This window comes from Plectrocnemia conspersa, unplaced genomic scaffold, assembly GCF_051122295.1.
Source record: "Plectrocnemia conspersa isolate PC_06_02 unplaced genomic scaffold, ASM5112229v1 ptg000001l, whole genome shotgun sequence".
Lineage (NCBI taxonomy): Eukaryota > Metazoa > Arthropoda > Insecta > Trichoptera > Polycentropodidae > Plectrocnemia > Plectrocnemia conspersa.
In genome coordinates, this window is record NW_028277165.1 from 23,037,585 (window position 1) to 23,058,307 (window position 20,723).

The 20,723-nt window shown below is 31.9% G+C and overlaps 3 protein-coding genes and 1 pseudogene across 3 annotated transcripts in view; 3 read left to right on the forward strand and 1 right to left on the reverse strand.

The window, feature by feature from the left end:
• Window positions 1-1,958: 1,958 nt before the first annotated feature.
• On the forward strand, window positions 1,959-11,913 carry mus101 (mutagen-sensitive 101). The gene is made up of 24 exons (XM_088185141.1): window positions 1,959-2,074; window positions 2,328-2,479; window positions 3,078-3,210; window positions 3,272-3,379; window positions 3,450-3,709; window positions 3,780-3,955; window positions 5,311-5,414; window positions 5,484-5,609; window positions 5,684-5,917; window positions 6,540-6,747; window positions 6,816-6,977; window positions 7,044-7,225; window positions 7,296-7,459; window positions 7,872-8,071; window positions 8,143-8,619; window positions 8,684-8,827; window positions 8,979-9,115; window positions 10,044-10,136; window positions 10,223-10,267; window positions 10,385-10,556; window positions 10,630-10,769; window positions 10,850-11,050; window positions 11,117-11,337; window positions 11,409-11,913. Exons 1-24 carry the CDS (start codon window positions 1,994-1,996, stop codon window positions 11,614-11,616), a joined length of 4,128 nt encoding a protein of 1,375 aa, XP_088041267.1. The 5' UTR covers window positions 1,959-1,993; the 3' UTR covers window positions 11,617-11,913.
• LOC148239271 (uncharacterized) lies at window positions 11,705-15,257 on the reverse strand. Its single transcript, XM_088185154.1, has 2 exons — window positions 14,777-15,257; window positions 11,705-13,227 (listed from the first exon to the last, which is right to left on the reverse strand). The coding sequence occupies exons 1-2, from the start codon at window positions 15,042-15,044 to the stop codon at window positions 12,533-12,535; spliced, it is 963 nt and encodes a 320-aa protein (XP_088041280.1). The 5' UTR covers window positions 15,045-15,257; the 3' UTR covers window positions 11,705-12,532.
• LOC148239272 (uncharacterized) lies at window positions 13,492-14,196 on the forward strand (annotated as a pseudogene).
• A 1,749-nt stretch (window positions 15,258-17,006) lies between the features above and the next one.
• LOC148239273 (uncharacterized) overlaps window positions 17,007-20,723 on the forward strand; it is a 61,608-nt gene continuing 57,891 nt past the window's right edge. Inside the window, exon 1 of the mRNA XM_088199822.1 lies at window positions 17,007-17,172. The gene's annotated coding sequence lies outside the window, so the exon portion shown is untranslated. The remainder of the gene's footprint in view (window positions 17,173-20,723) is intronic.

Sequence of the window (20,723 nt, forward strand, 5' to 3'; positions counted from 1 at the left end):
CCATTTTCAACCTTATCGGCGATTCTTATATGATATAAATTAGAATAAATTGCTAAACATGTATTTCAAATATTATTAGTCGTTATGAAGATAGAACAATAGTAATCAAAGAATATGTTTTTTTGAAGATGAATAAATAAAAACAATAAGTACAAAATTATGAAAAATTTACACTTTCTTTTAACATTTCTTAAAACAAAATACCAAGATCTCAAGAAATCAAGAACTGTAAGCAGATCATAAGTAATGTACGTTATTTTTTTCTCTCAATATTTGCATCAAAAAAATTAAATAAATATTTATTATTTTTTTATCAAAAAATTGCTTTTTTTTAAATCTTTGCTTAATAAACTATATTACCTATCCGTGTTAAATAAAAATAAAAATACGACAATTATCTTAGTTCAAACTATGAATAAGTACCCAAATTACTTTTCTTCTGAGAGAGAGTAAGTGACGAATAAACAAGGGTTGGCACTAGTTTATGAGTTTGTTGCCACCTTAACCCTTTCACCGAGGCTGACAGTTTTGCGCGCCGTTTCGAAATTCGCTAATATATTCGGTAATATGCCATCAGTTATTTAAGAATTATTTCAATACATTTAAGTGTCTTTCAACCTTAAATTATAAAAAACATATTACAAGGCTCAAAGGTTCATGACGATAATAAGCATTTTAAGATTTATAATTTAAAGGACGAACGATGATGGGTATCAATTACACACTGACTGAGCCGCTGCAGTATTATTTTATTGTGAGTAATAAAGTTTTTATATTTTGGGTATGAAAATATATATGAGTAAATGGTGAACGAGGAAGCACCGGCCGTTGTCTCCCTGTCTAGGTCCACCAAAAGAATATCCAGCCCTCCGCTCCACTCACGTCAGTATTACCAGAGTGTCACCAAGTTTTGACCATAATGAAGAAATAAAAAAATATGTAAATATGCCCCCCCCCCTCTACAATAGTAATTTAAATTAACTATATAATAGTTGTCAGTCGTATTAACATTTATCATTATTTATTAAATTTACGCATTTAACCCTTTCGCGGACACTTGAAAATGTATGTAGACATGTAAGTATAGGGAAAATGTAAGTACCCTGGAACACTAAAATATGTAAAAAAAATTAAAAAACAATTTTTAAATGTCTAAAAGTTAATATTTTATGACTTTTTAATGCAAAATAAAATTCAATAATTGAATAGACATGTTGAATAAATGGAATATTATTTATTTATACCATATATTAATCGTTTGAGGAAAGGAATAATACGATATCAACTAATTCACTCTATCAACACCGGGCATATATTTCGTGTATTCTGCAATTTCGATTGGCTTAATTTTAATATTTCCATGCCTATTTATTATTTAATTTTTTTTTGTTATACACCACCATTTTTATGGCGTCTTTTCACCTCAGTGCAACTGACATTTTGTCTAAAATAATTTATAAGTAATTTATAAGTAGATGTGTCATAGCAATTATAAGCCTTAATAAATAGTAAAGGTTATTTTCAAATATCGCCGATTACCTTTAATAATTTTGAGAGTTCTATAATTCTCAGTGGCTTCTGATAGTGTGCCCGCGGTTGCACTTATACTCGCTAATTCCATATATTTTTAGCAATGTTGTTTGAAAATTTTGAAGGAAATGGGACGCTCTTATTTTGATATTTCGTCGCCCCTTTGGAGCTGGTACCTCAGATCAAAAACTGGAGAATCTTGATGCAGGACCAGAAGAACTGGACAAAATTCTTCGAGGAGGCAAAGATCCATATTGGGTTGTTGGGCCAAAAATGAATATTTTACAAACAATTTAATAATTTCTGTTCGCTAAAAATGTAGTGCAGCAAATTTAAATATTTTGTAAACAAGAGATTTTTGTCTTTCAGAAAAATATATTCACAAAATTATTATCGCTTATCCTTTTTTATATTTGCATTATGGCAACATTACAAGAGTTGGCGCCGGCCATAGGCGGTGAAAATGTCGGTGGCCGTTCGATTCGTGGCCTACGAAGCCAATGAGTCCTCAAGGAGCGACCCTGACATGCAAAATGCTTTTGACGTGAGTGTAATTTCGTAATAACATTTTCTTTTTTCGCGACACGTCCGCTCTGTGTCATTTGTTTGTATACATCTCCTTATCATATGTAAAAACAATTTATTTTTAAGAATAACTAATAACTACAATTTTGCGCTTTGTACGTTGAATACAAACATCAACCTTAAAAAGCTTATACAATTAAGATAAAAAAATAGTAATTATATGATAGAGGCATTTTGTGATATTGCTTATGTATCAATTTGCTATTTTTCAGTTATGCGAACAGTATAGATCGAACGGAATGGACGCCGAATGGATCTCGAGCGAAGACTGCCTTAATATGACTGAATTCACTAAAAAAGACGTATTCGTATTGCATAAATTCAAAGGACCCGTTTTTGATAAATTAGTCACCACAACAGCAGTGTGAGTATTATTTTATTTACCAATTTGTGACAAATTAAATCATTTAAAAATTGATACTTCCCTGTTATTAAGGGTCAAATTTATTCTAAAAAAGTATTTACATTAAATTATAAATGACATTTTTAAAGTATTTAAACAAATACAAGTGGCGCTGTTTTATACATAAACTTATTTTGTTACTTCATAAAATATAATGAACTTGTCAATTTATATATAAAGTTTCTATTCAATTCATAAAAGTTAGAATATGTGTTGAACATTCGGTGTAAATTGTAAATGACAGGGATTTACTTGTGCGCTCTATTCAATTCTATAATAAATCGATGACAGCACTGCGGTGGCGAAAATTGGAAACACCAATAATTCTTTGAAAAATATTTAATTTCAATATATCTACAAATGTTTTTTACATTTGTTAAAGATTTTACTATTCTGTTTAAGCAATTTTCAACCCTAACATATATGAAACAACTGCGATATAAGGTTCAAAAGTTGATGACGCTAGATCCGTTATCTGCGCTTAGAGCTTGTTCGCCATGACGCCTAGAGACGTCAAACACGGTGAAAGAGTTAATATATAATTGTATTATTTTTACAGAGTAATAGGTCCTAGATGTTTATCCTGTTGTCTAACAGAAGGATCGGAAATTCCACCCGGGCCGGATCCCGTTTTTACAATTGCCATGAGAAATCTTGTAGTAACGATAAGTCTCTTGGATGCTGATACAAAAGTAAAACTTTAAAATATATTATATCTATTTTGTCATATTGAAATTTTATTAATTGCTTTAGATAAAGTTTGGTATAAAAATCAAACGGATGGGCGGAAGATATGAAAATGTTTTGAGTGAAGAAACAACACATTTAATCTCGGGGACTGTTTTATCTGATAAATATATAGTAAACAACTTTATTTTCTGTTTTCATAAACGATGAAGCATCAATTATTAATATATTGTCAATATTTTAGAAAGCTACTGCTCGTAAAATTAAAATAATGTCTCCAGAGTGGGTGAACGCCGTGTGGGAGAGTTCACTCGAAAAGAACATATCAGCAACAAGTCCACAATTCGATAAATACTCACTGCCCGTATTCTTCAATTTGTATATGTGCTCCACTGGATTCACCAAATCTAAAAAAAAAGAATTGACAAATTTAGTCGAAAGCAACGGCGGTATAATGATGAAAACTTATGAAACTGAAAAAGTTAAAATCTTGGTTGTAGATATGTGAGTTAAGCGACGAAGTACTGTTAGGTATATTTTGATTAAATATTAAGTTTAAATTTTATATTTTCAGAAGCGCTATTACTTCCGAAAAATATAAGGTATCCCAGCAATTTGATATTCCGTGCGTTTCGGCAGATTGGGTACATAAATCAGTCGAATTGGGATACTCAGTAGACTATAAGGATTATATCATGCAGACTACTAAAACATCCAGTCCAAACAGACCGTCACAGTTGCCGAATATGTGTAAGAAATTATTACACTAATATCAAAAATAATATATAAAAATAATATATATCAAAAATAATAATATAATAATATAATATGGTAAATAAAAATAATAATTGCAATGTTAAAAACATATAAACATGTTATTTTATTAATATTTTTAACACATCGCTTATCGGACATTATTCCTAAAAATGCGACTGTGCTTATTTACGAAAATTAGAACCTAAACTTTTTTTTTTAAACCATCGTGACTTTTTAATTAGTTAACGTTTTAACGTCATATTTAAAATACAGTTTCGTAATGATCGTTTTTTTTATTTACAATGGTAAAATCAGTAAACATTAAACTGGATTGCGTACCAATAACATAAAAAATAAATTTATTTTTAAAATCAAATATATATATTTAAAAAATAAAAACAATACAAATTATGATAAATTAATAATGAAATTCTTTCACTTATTTTTAAAACCACAAATATCAGTCATGTGTTTATCAGTCTTCAAACATTCTTCAGAAGAAGATATCGCCGTTGCAACATTGTATTGGTCAGAATATGACCCTCCAGGAAGCTTAAACAATTTTGAAGGTGTGCCAGTTCGTTGATGATGCTTCGTTTCTGACTATCAGAGGAGACGAACCAATATCGGGGAAAAAATCACTGTAAATAAGTAACTTCGGTCCACTCGTGAAAATGGAGAGATATTATAGTCTCAAAATAAAAATATTAATTATTGTAATAGTTTGAACCAATCCTAGAATGAAAACTCCATATTTTAGAAAAACAGTGAGTCCATACCACGCAAACATAAATATTAAATTTAAAATTTCATTAGTGTTAAAATATATTGTGCAAATATCAAGCCAAATGACTAAGTTGCATGGTTGGATGCCGTGCGACTATCAACATATTGACCGTAAAGTGTTAAAAATTATTTAAATACATTTTTATTTTTTTTGTATTTTTTGTTTGATTCACAGCTTTATGGTAACTGATTTAATTATTACGAATATATAATATGTGGGATATATTCATAGAAAAAATCTGTAAACACCGCCTTTAAACGAAATTTTTTTACATAAGTTTTGTGCCTCTAGAAGTTTGGGTATCGATTTTTTTCAATTATATTAGTTAGTATAATATTATTAACATCTTTGGCTAGAGCACTAAATGAATATGTTACGGTAAATACGCAGTTTAACGTGTGATAAAGTTGAAATTACGAAAAGCACAAATTTGTGCACATGGTATTCAATGTGTTAAAATGCACTATTTTCGATTTTCACTCAAATATTCATCATTGTCGCCAAAACGTAAGCTACAAACATTTCGATTGATAATAAAAAACTTTCTTTTTACTATTTACAGCTTTAGACTTTTCCATTATACCTAATATAAGATCATTGGACAATAACGAAACGTTTATGACGATGGCCAGCGATATGACTGATTCTAGCTCAACAACAAAAAGAGTTACCCACATTTTAAATAAAAATATATAAATATTAATATCCCTTTAATTATTGATTGATACTTTTAAGGAGATTGTGAAGAATCCGAAAAGAGTCAATAGATTCGACCCAATTGCTAAAGAACTAGCACAAATCGTCGACTCAATCGATATCAAAGATGTCAAAAGATCTGGGTTATTCTTGGATGGATGTTTTGTAAATTACAAATTAATATATTATCTCATGTATACTAAGTAAAGAAAATATTATTTTGTTGTGTGTATTTTTAGATTTTTGTATATGGCTTAACTGCAACTAGACGAGAAAAATTGCAGAGAGTTGTAGCCAGAGCTGGTGCTGTGCGATATGATCAACCAGTAGAAGCCGTCACTCACGCTATTTGCGGAGATCCTTCCTCAGCATCTCAGAGTACGTATCAGAGTACAATGCCTTGCGCTGTACATGTTACAGTGCGTTGGCTGGCTGATAGTATTCATGCTCGAAAAGCGTTGGAAGAGACACCGGTGAGTTCCCTTAAATTAAAAAATTTAGATTTTTTCCATAAAAATTGGATAACTCGATTTATAAATTAAATTATACACTATAACTTTGTTTTTGAAAATCCTCAATAAAATTCAACGTTTTTCCAACACTTGAAAGATAGATACACTCTCTCATTTAAAAATACATAATGTAACCAGCCTTACATTATTTTAATATGAACTCTATTGCATTATCTATCATACTCAACGATAAAAATATGTATTAAATTTTTACTTTCAAATAAATAGTACTATATATATATATAAAAAGTAATGACAGATTTGAACCAATTGAGTTATTTTATCTTTATGGGATAAAAGTGCAAAATGTATGTGTTTACTGAAATGGTTGTGTTATGGCAGATGGGAATACATAAAAAAATGATTGTTTTTGTTACATTGTATTATATATCACGATTAATAATTTAGCTTGTATGTGTTTTACTACTAATACTACAACCATCACCAGAGTACTGTTATTGATGTACCTTTTTACTATGTAATAAATTGTAATAAAAAAACAATGTTTTAAAATGAAATCTCCTGCCTTCAAAACACTACCAAAATATGACTCAAGTTATATTTAATTAAAAACAAATTTTAGTATCTGGTATTCAGTGGCGATAAACTTAGTGATAATAAAAAGAAGAACGTTTTGTCTTCAGCATCGCCAATGAGCAAACGAAATTTGCAATTATTACAAACACCGTTGCAATTGCCTCCTGTGCCATTGTTCTCTTTAGATGAAGACGAAGAAAAAGATGAAGTTATTCAACAATATATAGATCATAAAAATAAAACCACCGTGAACGGTAAGCAAATATATATTTAAATTTTATCATCTTAGAATATTGATGATTGTTTCTAATATTACTTTTAGAAGACAAAGATACCCTTGAAGAGTATGTGGCCGATAACACTAAAAGCGATACCACAATGAAATCTAAAGATAAATCTAGTGTCGATAATAACCAAGAGAAAACTTTAACTCAAGCTCAAAATTCTGACGATGATTCTGAAGTGCAAGAAATGATATTTGAAGGTAACTGGCGACCTAAGTGTCTTATATTTCTTTTTAAATGCAAGGAAACTAAATTAATATTTTTAGGTATAACTTTCGAGTTGCAAGATATAGATGATGCGAGTGAGCAAATCACGGAACGTATCCTCGAATCGGGAGGCGTAATGGTGCCGCCAGGTAAAGGCGGTTCATATATTATCGTTCCGATGGATTGTGACGATGTTAAAGTAACTAGCGAAGACTCGAAAATTGTCACTTCACTGTGGCTGGTGAATGTTTATAAAATTTTACATCTTAAAATACACGAGTATGTAGGTCTTATTAATATTGTGCTTTAAGGATGACTGTATATTGAAGAAAACACTGCTCCCTGTCGAATATTACCATAAGCCAGTGAAAACGACTGACGCCAAGCCTCTGGAAAATCTCGTTTTCGCCATATCCACATACACAGGAAGCGAACGAGAGTTTTTAATGGAAGTTGCTACTCTTTTCGGGGCTAGGTATAATCCAAATATTTCTGTATACAGTAGTACCTCAGTTTTTGTTGTCTTCGGTTATCGTCGATTTTTTTCGCGAAAAATTTGTCTCGGTTTTCGTCGGTTGCCTCGAATTTCACAGCGTATGCGACGTTGTTTATTGTGTGAGCATCTAGCCAAACAATTCCATTGCTTGCCAGTGTTAGTGTTTTTGTGTTTTTTTTTATTGATTGCGAGTGTTAATTCATACTACAATTACATGCTTCGTAATGTTAATACATACTACAAATAATTGCCTCGGATTTCAACAATTGTTTTTGGACGGATTATCGACTAAAACCGAGGTACCACTGTAGTCTCAAACTTTTAAGTAGATGTCAATAAATACAAGTTAGGGTTTTAACTCATATTTCATAATTTACTTCTTACAACATAGAGTTCAACCCTCACTGCAAAGACGCGACACTGCCAATGCATTTCGTTCCACTCATCTAATTTGCAGTGAAGCATCCAGTGCAAAGTACAATGGCGCCGTAAATTGGGGCCTGCCGGTGGTAACTAGTCAATGGTTGTTGAATTGCGTAATGGCTAACGAAAGATTATCTGAAAAGCCATATTTGCTTGGTAAAAGCGCTGGTAAATATAATTATAATTTATTTAAATAAAATAGAATTTGTTTTGCACATCATAAAAATGAACTATTGCAGAACTATACAAGATCCCTGATGATAGTGTAAGGAGCAATGCAAATGAAAAAGCCAACATTACAAGTAAAAACAATAAAGAAAATGAAACTGTTAGTGAAAAACTTGATTCTATAATTACAAATATTCAAGTGCATAAGAATACTGACGATAGCATAAAGGGCGCTGCAAACGTAACTTACAAAGAAAATGAAACTACAAGTGTAAAAACTGATGCACTTATTGAAAATGTTCAAACAGAGCCTAAAATCGTAAACATGAAAAAGGAAGAGCAAGCCAAGCTTTTTACGCCGCCGACTAAAGCGAGCAAACCGAATGCAACTCCTTTACCGAGATCTAGCTCTAAGCTATTAGCAGATAATAACGTAGATATGTCACCGGGATCCCGTTACATCGCTATGGCTAGACAAGGTCTACTAGGTTTTGAATCTCAAGAATCGCCTAAAAGAGTTTCAGAAGCTCCTCGGTCTTCTCCACATAGTAAGTTTTATAATTATTTTATGTATTGATAAGAATGCTTATTGATTGAATGCAATAATTACAGATTTGACTATGAGCACACCTCCAATTGATAATGCTTTGGCTACTCCCAACCTTGCACTGTTCTCTCCGACGACTAGAAGAAGAGTGATGGCAATAAAAAGAGGCGAAAGACCATCCAATCCACCAAGAACTCCGAAAAATATTTGTAAGTAATTAATTTTATAACCTAAGTAAACTAAGCTTAACTGTGACTCATCTCTGTGTGAAATTACAAGCATGCAAATGTAATCATACCATTGTCATCGTGTTCGGGGAATATTATTAGTAGATATTGTAAAATAATTGTTTAATTTTAGTTGAATCATCTATAGCAACTCCGGAAAGTCCGTTTGGATCTGCCTTAAATATGCCTAAGGAGTCTCGTAAAAGATTGAAAAAGTTGTGCGACGATTTGAAAACGCCATCTGCAAAACTGATTGAAAAGCAAGAAACTGTGAGTATAGAACTTTGGGTGCATCAAATAAAATCTCGAAATTGCGATAAAAGAAAGACTGCCATTGTAATTAGACACGGTGAATTTTATTTTTGACATTTATGGCAAAATTTAGGGTAAGCAAATGACGTCCCTGTGTTTCAAAATGAATAAATACGAAAATTCCAGTATTCCTAGATCTATAATGATAAAGAATGGAACATTCCTATCGTAGGTTTTACCGAAAGTGTTCTCCATGTTTTCATTTCTTTATGTGAAAAAAAAAACAAATTTATTTTTCAAATAAATAAAGTTTGTGAAAAACAAAATTAGCTTAAAAACATAATTTTATCGAATTTATTATATAGACGATAGCTAATAATGTTTTGAACGAATTTTGATATACATAAAGATCTGATCCATATCGCTGTTTGTTTTGTGCGAATTTGCATGTGAATTGAATAACTAGAAATAAATTAACAGTGATCGAATTATTGAACTGATTGAAATAAAATCTTTGCGTCTTTAAACATTTTGCCTTTCCAACATTTTGTTTCTAACGAATGAATTATGCGAATTCGGTCATAGTAAACACCGCCACAAACATTATATTCATAAATATTTTTTGAAAACATTTTTTTTTTTTTTGAGGAGCGTCAAATTGTCATTCATTTCTGAATAAAATAAAGGCACATAAAGGATCATGGGTTTTAGAGCAGCACTAGTAACTCGGGTATATTGAGAAAAAAAACATATGTGTTACTCAAGTATACAAATTGTTTCATTCTAAGATTTTTTCAAATTTAATCTGAGATAGTAAAAACGAATATTTGTTTGAAAACTCTAGACCTGGATCCCACGAGATTTTATAGAAGAATATGTGCATTTTTTATTGACCCAAGAATATATAGAAAAAATATATATTTATCTAATTGTGTGCCACTTATAGCCTGTTTCAGAACTCTGTAAAAAATATTTTACAAATCGGATAAATAGTGGTGCTATAGAAAAACCGGCAGCTGCTAGAGCGCTCGATATTGATGTAAGCCATAATATTATATAATACATAGTTGACTGAAAAGTGCAATTTTATATCTGTTTTACTTAAATTTAATAAATATTTGATAGAATGCTGATACTCCACCAGCTAAACAGAGGAAATTGAGCGAAAATGTGAGTAATTTTTATATATTTTATTCCTTACATTAACAGAATTTTCAATATATAATAAATAATTCCACAATCAAGATAGGATTCATAATAAATCAGTAAAATATCATTTTATTTTAGGTATCTGTGAATTCTGAATTGCAACTACAGCTACAGCAATTAAATTCCATCTTAACGGACTCTTCAAATTGTACGCCAAAATCATTTAAAGGCAAACGAAGTTTTCATTCATCGCCTGCGCAAACATCTACTTTCAAAACCGACACTTGTTTAGAGCACATCAATGAAGCTGGTAAGTAACTTTTAAGTTTGAAGTTTCTTTATCATTTATATTATTATGAAAAATGGCGTATCTTCCTTTTTAGTTCAGATAGAGACTGTGGATTCGCAATTGAACACGGTTGGATGGGATGATATGTCTGAATCTGGATTAGTAGTAAAAAATCCTCTTGTAAACGAAGAACCACCAAAAGTATACAAATTCATGATTTCAACGAATGTTGATGTAATTAATTTAAAATAATTATTAATCGTTTATATTTTATATATTAATATGTATCTACAATGATTATCGTTATATTACAGAATGCTGAGGAAATAAAAATGATCATTGAACGATTAGGAGGCGAAGTGTTAGACAATACAGGCGTTGATCTTACTGCATCACATTTGTTGTGTACACGTCTTGGCAGGTCAGAAAAGTTCTTGGGTTGCCTGGCCGCCGGTAAATGGATTCTTCATCCATCTTACATAGTCAGATGTCAGGAAGCTGGAGTGTTTATTGATGTAATTATTTTGTTATAAGCTTACCATTATAATTAGTTGTTTATCGCATATATTTTAAATAAACAGGAGGAGTTGTACGAATGGGGTAATCCAAAATCAGATTACTGTGGTAATGAAGAAAATGAAAAAAAATTTGCGGCAGCTGTATATCGCTGGCGATTAAAGCGTACGAATTCCGAACCACCTCCATTTGAAAACTTCAAAATCATCATGCATGTCCAGGAAGAAAGGAAATGTCCACTATTACGGGTTCTTCTTGCTGGAGGCGGAGAAGTCGTAGAAGCTAGGTTATTTTTTTTTTTTGATATAATGATTTTTTTATATGACGATTTTTTATATCTTTATCAAATATTTTCAGTCCACCGTATAGGGGATCCATAAACGCGACTCATTGCCTTGTTGAACAAAAAAGATTGGGTCTGTCACAAAGCGACATGGCTTACTTTGCTTCACGTCGAATTCCAGTGTGTCCTCCTCTGCTCCTCAACTCGATATTAGTTGAAAGTACACCACCGACTGCTCTAGAATCAGCTTACCCTGAATACAGGCAGTTATTAAAAGATTGAGTTTAATCAAAATAATTTATTGTTTATATATTTGATAATTAAAATATTATTTTATTTAAATATTGTTATCGCTCAATAAACAAGTACTAATAATTTTTTTTTAATGTATTATCAGTGCCTTTATAATACAATATAAAAGTACAATAATCTATGTACTGAAATAATGAAAGTAACTTAATATTTAATACAATTGAAAAAAAAATTATGTTAAATATAACCATAATTAAAACAAAATTGTAATGTTAAGCGAAATAAATCCTTAATAAACTATAAGCAATAAATATTTTTAAACTTTTACCTTGATTGCATTAATTACTAAATATTGTTATTTATTACATACTGTAGTGAAGAAAATAAAACTTTAAATTGCCAACTAAAACATAAGTGTTGTCCAATATTTTTAGACATGCAGTCCGATTTTGGATTTAACAGACATTTGACTGCCATGACAATAAAATTCTAGGGCTAGGCGCGCACTAGGCAACTGGCTGCCGCAGCCAAGATTTTGCGCAGCCAGTCGTGTCATTTGCGTCCAGCGAGATGGAAGTGGAGGACACAATAATTATCTATCTCTTGCATCAAAAGAAACAAAAAGCAAAAAACGCTATTGGATTCACCCCCTTATTCTTGAGCTGCACACAAAAGGCGCATTTCACAATTACTTTATGGATCTTCGCAACAATCCAGATCGTATTTTTAATTATACAAGAATGTCGGTGCAGTCATTTAATATCCTATTGGAAATTTTAAGAGAATCAATTACATGTACTATATATATATAGAAAACATATTTACGTAACTAATATTAATAACACTCATGTAGGTATATATACACATTTATACATAATAACAAATTAGTTAAACAGTAAAAACATTTATATATATATATATATGTACATATAGATAATTTAAGATTTTAATTATTTAATAAATCATTAACAGAATCTTGGGACGATAAAGTGGTGCAAGTCGGCGAAAGTGCCTCGTCAAATATTTCATTGGAATCATTGCTTGAAGCAGTCATGGAATATATAGGGCCATGTCCACTGCCAGACGTTCCTGGTCCATGGTCTGCCTGTGTTGTATATTCACAGTGATATGTTTCTGGTGCACCAGAGTAGCCACGGTGAAATTGTCCATGTGGCGTACGATGACTTTCCAATGAATCACTTTGTAATCTATTAATTACATCGATAATTTCCCTTTTTGCTGTCAGTTTTCGGTGGTCGGGAATCCTTTTGAAGTCATTCACCAGCGAAAGCATGAACAATCTGTCTGAATCAAATTCCAGATTCTGATCACGGTCCTCTCTCGCTGCGATACATTTTTTGAGTTCGTCTATCAAGCCATCACCTTCCGTTTTTTTCTTCTTATCGCTAACAGGTGAATAACTCTGGACAGAATCATCATTGTTTTCAGGAACATCTGTTTCATTGATGCTACTTTGCGTTTTATTATTTACAGTAGTATCTTTGAGAAACCGCAGCTGACCAAAATACGTATAGGGTCTCTTACGTGAAGCAGCTGATTCACTTTTGGCAGCTGCTCTGCGTCTCAATTCCCTGCTGAAACACGATCTGATGTTTTTCCACTTTAGCTGTAATGATTTTCCTGAAAAATAATAATAATCGTTAATAATTTGTTAATGATATCTCGCTCTGGCAGAATTGAGTCATAATTATCGTTAAATAATAATTATCATAATCGGATTTACTACTGTCAGAGAAATTATTTATAAAGTATGCTTGGCGATTTGGGATAAAATGAGACATACAGTTTCCCGAATTGACGAAAGAAAAATGGACTGAGATAGCAAATGGATTTAATAAAAATGCGAATTATCCCAATTGTTATTGACGGGAAACATGACGGGTAATAAAACCATGCAATTTAGGCTCACTCTACTATAATTATAAAAACTATTTTTCAATTGTTCTACTTGCTGTATGCGATGCGGATTACAATATTATTTATATAGATGTTGGAGCTTATGGAAAATGTAGTGACTCATCTGTTTATAGAAACTCAACTTTGTATGAAAATATGGACAAGAAAAATTTAAATATACCGGAATAAAGGCCTATATAAAACAATGGTGCACCAATGCCATATGTCATTGTTTGAGACAAAACATTTGGTTTATCTGAAAATTTAATGCGTCCTTTTGGAGGAAAAGGTTTAACCTACAAAAAAAGAATCTTTAATTATCGTACGTTTGGCATTCTGGCAAATAAGTGGACAATTTTCCACCACCCAATGGATGTTCAAGAAGAATTTGCAATTGCCATAGTAAAATCGTGCTGTATTTTACATAATTTTGTGCGAGAAAGAGATAGGTATAAATTCCATGACACATTATACGTCCTCCGGAATAAGAAATTCCGGTACGTCCCTCAACTAGAAAAAGCCAATTATCTGCATCTTACAGAGATTCGTTTGCTAATTATTTTGTAGATGAAAATCCACTAGAATGGCAAGACAGAGTGGCAGGTTAGATTATATTTATTGTAAGCAATCTGTGAATTATATTTAATGAAATTAACTAACCGAACTTTGTCTTTTATTTTCGATTAAATTGAAAAAGAGAGTGTAAATTTCAAACTAAATTGGCGTATCAGAATTCAAAGAAACGCCAATCGGGATCTATGGATTTAAAAAATATATTTTATGTCGATGTTTCGAGTATATATTGTAGAAACCATGGCCGATATTGCTAACTTCTGAGAATTTTTGCGCTAGTCTCAAGTAAATACTTGTTTGACGCATAGGCGATCAGAATTTTACCAAAATAAAGCGTTTATTTATTAAAAACATGCTTAAAAAAATACGATGTAAATATATTTATAAAAAATACAAGTAATTTTATTTTGCTCTCATTTTCATGGTATAAGTATTATTCTTAAAATCCACAATTAACATTTTTATCGCAAATTAAATAAAATAATTCTCTCATTTTTTATACGCATCGTGTAAGTTCAGAAATTCCCACATTTTAAGAGAAAGCATCACAAATTAAAAAGTTGTAAAATCCAGTAATCAGCCCCTATCTAATGGTAGATAAAATCAACAAAAAATCGACAAAATTTTTTTAAAATCCATAGATCTCGTCCATACATGCAGCAAATTAAAAAAATGTTTATAATTTATAAAATTATCTTACGTAATTCGTTCTTTTCATTTTCGGGTAAATTCTCCTTACACATTGAATTTGTTATTTCCTTCCATATCCTTCTCTTGAGACGGTGATCATTATATTCTGCCAGTGATTTATCCCAGATTGGGGCTCGGCTTTCAATTTCTTCTATTAACTTTGCCGTATTGTAAAACATCGTGAATCTCGTAAGGACACAAAAAACGTATAACCTCAACGGCAAGCGCACGGGGACTGTATGCCTAGTGTGTGGTCTACCAAAGGAGCCCCGCCCCATACATTCATTGCGTTGTCTCTGTTGTTTCTGGTTGCGAGGAGCCACTAGCTGCGAGCAATCATTTGTTGCGAGCAGCCAGTGACGGAGGCTACGGTTAACGCAACCAGAGCATCCGTAGCTTCCGGCGTACGCGGCATCTCAGGTACCCAATACATTTCTATGTGCTGTCAAAAAGATTTCCAGCAGAGAAAATCTGTCACACCAGTGCTACCAGAGTGCCGCCAAGTTTTGGCCCTAACAAAATCTAATTGATTATATATAAATATAAATGGGCCCCCTACAATTATTTTGGCGGACAGATACTGATGGGTGGTAATTAGACACAGATTGAGCAACTGTTGTGGTATTTTATTGAGATATAGTTGAGTTTACATGTTATTTATGAAAGTGAACGGTGGGCGAGGCACCACCGCCATTGTCTATACGTCGAAGTCCACCAAAAAAATCTGCCACCAGAGATTGTTCGACAAGTTTGATGTGCTTAAATTGTCTTAGTCTTCAACAAAGCTCTTGTTGGAGTGGTAATTAGATTAATCTGCGAAAATCTGCGTTCACATTCACTTAACAAAAAATATGTAAATGTAATCTTTCGTTAAAATTTTTATTTATTGTATGATCATGCATTGTTTCTTTAAAATGATTCAAAGTTATTCAACACAGCACAATTCTACAAAACTAGATGACACCCATCGGATATTTAAAATTATTTCAATTATCAGCAATTCAATCCCAAGTAATTCTGCACAGTAACGCAACTCTCAATTACTATTGTTGAAAATATTTGACGTAAAGTTTACCAATAAATTATTTGAATTTATTTACTCCTGATGTTTCTTTGATATCATCACTTATTGATAAAATTATAGTCTGTGACTAAAACAATGCCAAACTAGAACATAAAGAAAACATTATGGCAGAATTTTTTTCACTCCATTTGTACACCTTAACAACACAGCAACGATGTCACATACAAGAGAAACCAAATATTTTTTAAATAGTCATCCCATAAGAGTGAGAGACATTGGGGTTAAGAAATCGAATACTTCTTTTGCCGTTTCATTTATTAACATGACCCTATTATTACCATGAATTATTACATATTAAAATACATAGTTACATATGAAAATATAACTGATATTATTTAGAAACGAGTTAAAAGATTAAAACGTTCAACAGTCTAAACAAACTATAAAAGTTAATTCAACTTTAGTTATCGAACACATAAATTAAGGATATCTTCAGATTTTTATTAATCGAACGTTTGAAGTATTTCGTTAATTATGAAAAATACTATTAATTAAATGGCCGCCTCTGGACCTTTTGCAGCAGCCGATTCTTTCGATGACTTTTTTGTACATTTCGGGCGGTATCTCAGCAATTTTTTGGTGGATGTTGGCTTTTAGGTGCTCCAACGTTTCTGGTTTGTCGGCGTAGACACGAAAAATCCAACGGCGTTAAGTAGTAGGTATAATCTTGGTATATTAAGTGGCATTAAATATATTATCATTTCGTAACCCTATTATATGCCACCACGTCCACACCGAGAAGCCCGCAAAATAAAAAACATCACTATAAAATATTTTTTTTAGAAAAGTAATTCGTTACACGCTTTAAAAATAGTTTTTTGATTTGCGTTGTTTTTCTTACATTATTTGTACTGTTTTTTTTATTAGACTATTCGGGTCAGTAAAAATTTTTGTTCCTAACAACCATATATGTGGTCTAGTCTTGACATCGTAACACATTAAAAAATAATATTTGCAGAACTGAAATGGGTCACTTCAAATCATCAAACAGGTCACTTGGTGACCAACGGGTCATAGGTTGCCGAGCCCTGCTATAGAGTAATAATAAAATATTTGAATAAATTACTTTTATTCTACTGTTACAATATAGGGGTAATATCGAACAGCCGCACGCCTCGGCACATCACTGCTGCGCTCGTTTGTCATTTTTGAAGCCAGTCACATGGCGCCGTGCTCGTGTTCGGTTGCGTCGATAGACAGTGTGGCGGTGACGTTTTTCAATACGACACTTTCACCGGTCGCGGTTTTTCCGATCGCACATTCGACACTGACACAAAACGGACGGACTACGTAGATTTAATTTCGCTTTGAGGAATCAGCAGGTTAGTCGAGCACTCGCACATCGATTTTCGCATATAAATGGTGAAAATATCTATTTTTTGTAATTTGGTACTTTACATTGTAATATAATCATATCATCCTGTGAATTAATCACCGCAACGAGTGTTTATTTTAACAATAAAAATTTGCGGTTTTAATATCATTATATTTATAAATAAGTATTTCAATGACAAGAAAATTTAATTAAAAATGATAAAGTACTTATTTTTGTTCTACATTAGTATTATATGATGTAATTTTTAACTAATTTAAGAGGACTATTATAAGTAGTAACGTGTTTTAATCTATCGGAATCTTTATTTAGATGTGTTTTTATTTTAAAGATTTTACCTGTTTGAACATGATTCTAACTCCTCCGTGACGTCATCATCGTATCTTCTCTTCTCCGAATTCGGATTTCCCCTTATGTTTATACACCTATACCTGTTTATATTCGCACAAGTTGCGACTACAAAATACGCCGAGATGATGCAAGACGTTAGAGATGCATAGGAAGAAAAGTGGTATCTGATAAAGATACCACCGACATGCCTAAGTTGCGCATGGTCATAGAAATAAAGAGTAGCATTTTTGTTTCTAGTCGTTCCGCATTTTCAAAACACTTTCTCGCAGATAAATCCATTTCGGTGAAGACAATATTATAATGGTATTGTATCTAGGTCGCGCTTATTGTTCACATTCGCACACAATGTTAGGAAAGTCGTTTTTATCAGTGATCTTCAATATCGCAATAATTTTATATAGGTCATTTTAAAGGGGGGAGTTTTATGGATGTTCGCACGCTAACTGTCACACTTCCGAGTAGCGATTGGCATCTAAAACAAACATCGTAGTGCGATTATGATTCTCGGATTTCATTTCAGGGATAATTAAGCGACCGCTGCACTGAAAACAGATAACTCTTTTCCAAGAAAGAGTTTCGTTTTGGCACAGGCCATAAAGCATATCGTTTTTCCGTTATCGCTGTCTCAAGCTTATCGGCGACGTTCAAAAGAAATAGCATCTGTGTAACAGTTTTTAATTTGTCTGTTAGTTAAGTTGGCTTCTTTGGAGATTACTTTGGTCGTTTTGTTTCGATCTAATGACATAACCTATTTTTGAGCCGGATCTGATTACTATTACGATCGCAGATAACGTCAAATGAACAGTGATCGATATAATACATATAATTTTGAGCTCTGACGCAATCTTGTTTTTTAAAAAATAAATACATTCCTTTCGAAATACGCATGGTGCCGCAATTCTAGGGAGAAGCAATCGAATTTCCCTCGTATTTTTCAGGTCAGAATTTATATTGAAAGGTCAGAAAACATCGGTCAAAATTAAACGGCTAGAATACATATTAGATGGTTAGAATTTATATTAAATGGCAAGACAGATCCAAATACCAGGGATTAGCTCTTGACTCCAAACTGACATGGAAATCCCATATAGATAAAATTACTTCAAAAGTAAAGTCAACTCGTGCTCGCTCATATCCATTACTATACAGAAAGCAATTTAAATGTAAATAACAAACTGCTTCTGTATAATCCGATCATCCGACCAGTTATTTCATATGCATCCTCCCCCGTCTGGGTATTATACTTAATTACCGAAAATATTCCAAATCGTTACAAACGCAACAAAATATTTCTCTAAGAATGGCGACAAATGCTCACTGGTTTGTCCGTAACTTGAACAATCCTGAAGATGCCAAAGTGGATATTTTACGGGACCACTTCACATTAATTACCATAAAATAAATCAAAATCATTCTAATCCATTAATTAAAAAACTTTTTAAAACTATAAACAAATAAACATTAAATAACATAAAATACCGTTAAAAATGCTAGTTGATGTGCTCAAATGCTCAAAAAATAGAAAGGAAATTAATTACCCAGGTAATGGCTCATGCCAAGGAACTGGGAAATAAAATATTAGACATTATACATTTTAACAGATGGTCAGAATCATTTTTTTCAATCAACATTTATTACACGTATTTTAACCTCACGGTCAGTTTTATGTAAAGGGGTACATTTGCCCCCCCCCCCCCCCCAAATATTGTACTTTATTTTAAAATAATTTAATATAATATATCTTTGCGTTTATTTTCGTCACGATATCTTGAAAAGCTTGCTCTGCTGTTTTTTTATAAATTTGGGAAAATTATTTATTTACTCACGTATTTGCAAATATAACAATATGTGTGTAAGAAATATAGGAATTGTTCAGAAACACTTTTCAGAGTAGTTCCGAAATATAGCGAGAGTTAAAAAACATATTTCATATACATTACATTAATTTACTTTTATTTATTTTTAAATTACGATCAACTATTATAACTATAATTATGTTTATATCCATCACCATTCATTAATATATTTTGTTTAACAAATCAGCAGATTTCATAATCAAGATTATCCGTATGCTTCCGATTTTTAAATCAAAAATACCTAATTGCCCCATTATTATTTAACCCGGATATTTTTTTGTAAAACCGGATAAAATTATTTAAAAAATAGTGCATGAATTGATTTTTTTACTTTGTGTCGTGTTAATGTTTAAATTAAATAAATTTTCCTATAAAATTTCCTTTATTTAACCCTGTTAGTGCCAAGCGAAATTAGGCGGTGTAAGCTAAGAATGACAAGCATTTTTGACGTTTTTATCAATATATTTAAAAAAAATATTTCTGAAATTTAAATTTTTTCGTGTGCACTTCTATTAATTATAGGATCAAAATAAAACTTGGTTTATACCAACCAGTGCCCAAAAAGTATCGAAAAAATATACAAAAAAAAATACGAAAATAAGAACGGACACCCGCGTTCTAGCGGCATTCATGTCGTTCGTATTTGCCATATGAGCAATGATCACCGAACCGTTTTAATTGAATGTTATATTTTCGACAGATACTTCTATGATTTAAATTTTACAGAGATTTTCTTTTTGTAAAATTTAAATCAATAAATGTTATATTTATATTTTCAGTGTATGTTGTTTACAGAATTTTATTTTATTTTAACTTAAATACGATTTTTTTGAGAAGTATCTCATTATTTTAACGAATCACACATTTTTGTGGCAACATTTAGGGTAAGCAAATGCACCCCCCAAATGACGCCCTGTGTCTCAAAATGAATAATGAAAAGTCATAATGTATTTATTTCATTATTTTGTTTTTTGCGCTCTCCTATTAATCAAAATTCGGTTTAGATGTGCCTTAGATTTGCTGAGTCGTAATATTGTTATAAAAAATCTTGCGTGAACGCTTCCACTGCGACGGCAACGGCAAAATTTTAATACTTTTGCTGTGTATTCTAAGCAGGGACGTCATTTACCGAATTTGTATTTGGCCAGAAAAGTGCATGTCATTTAATTGAATACTATGAATCTTAATGAAGTCGAAGTATTAAAAAAACGACCACTGATGAGTCAACTTTTGCCCCCCTCCTCTCCCCTCCTGTCATTATTAAGGTGATTTAGTGCTTGCAACATTGTCAAATGTCAACACAACAAATTAAGCGTGCTCTCCTATGCCGCTC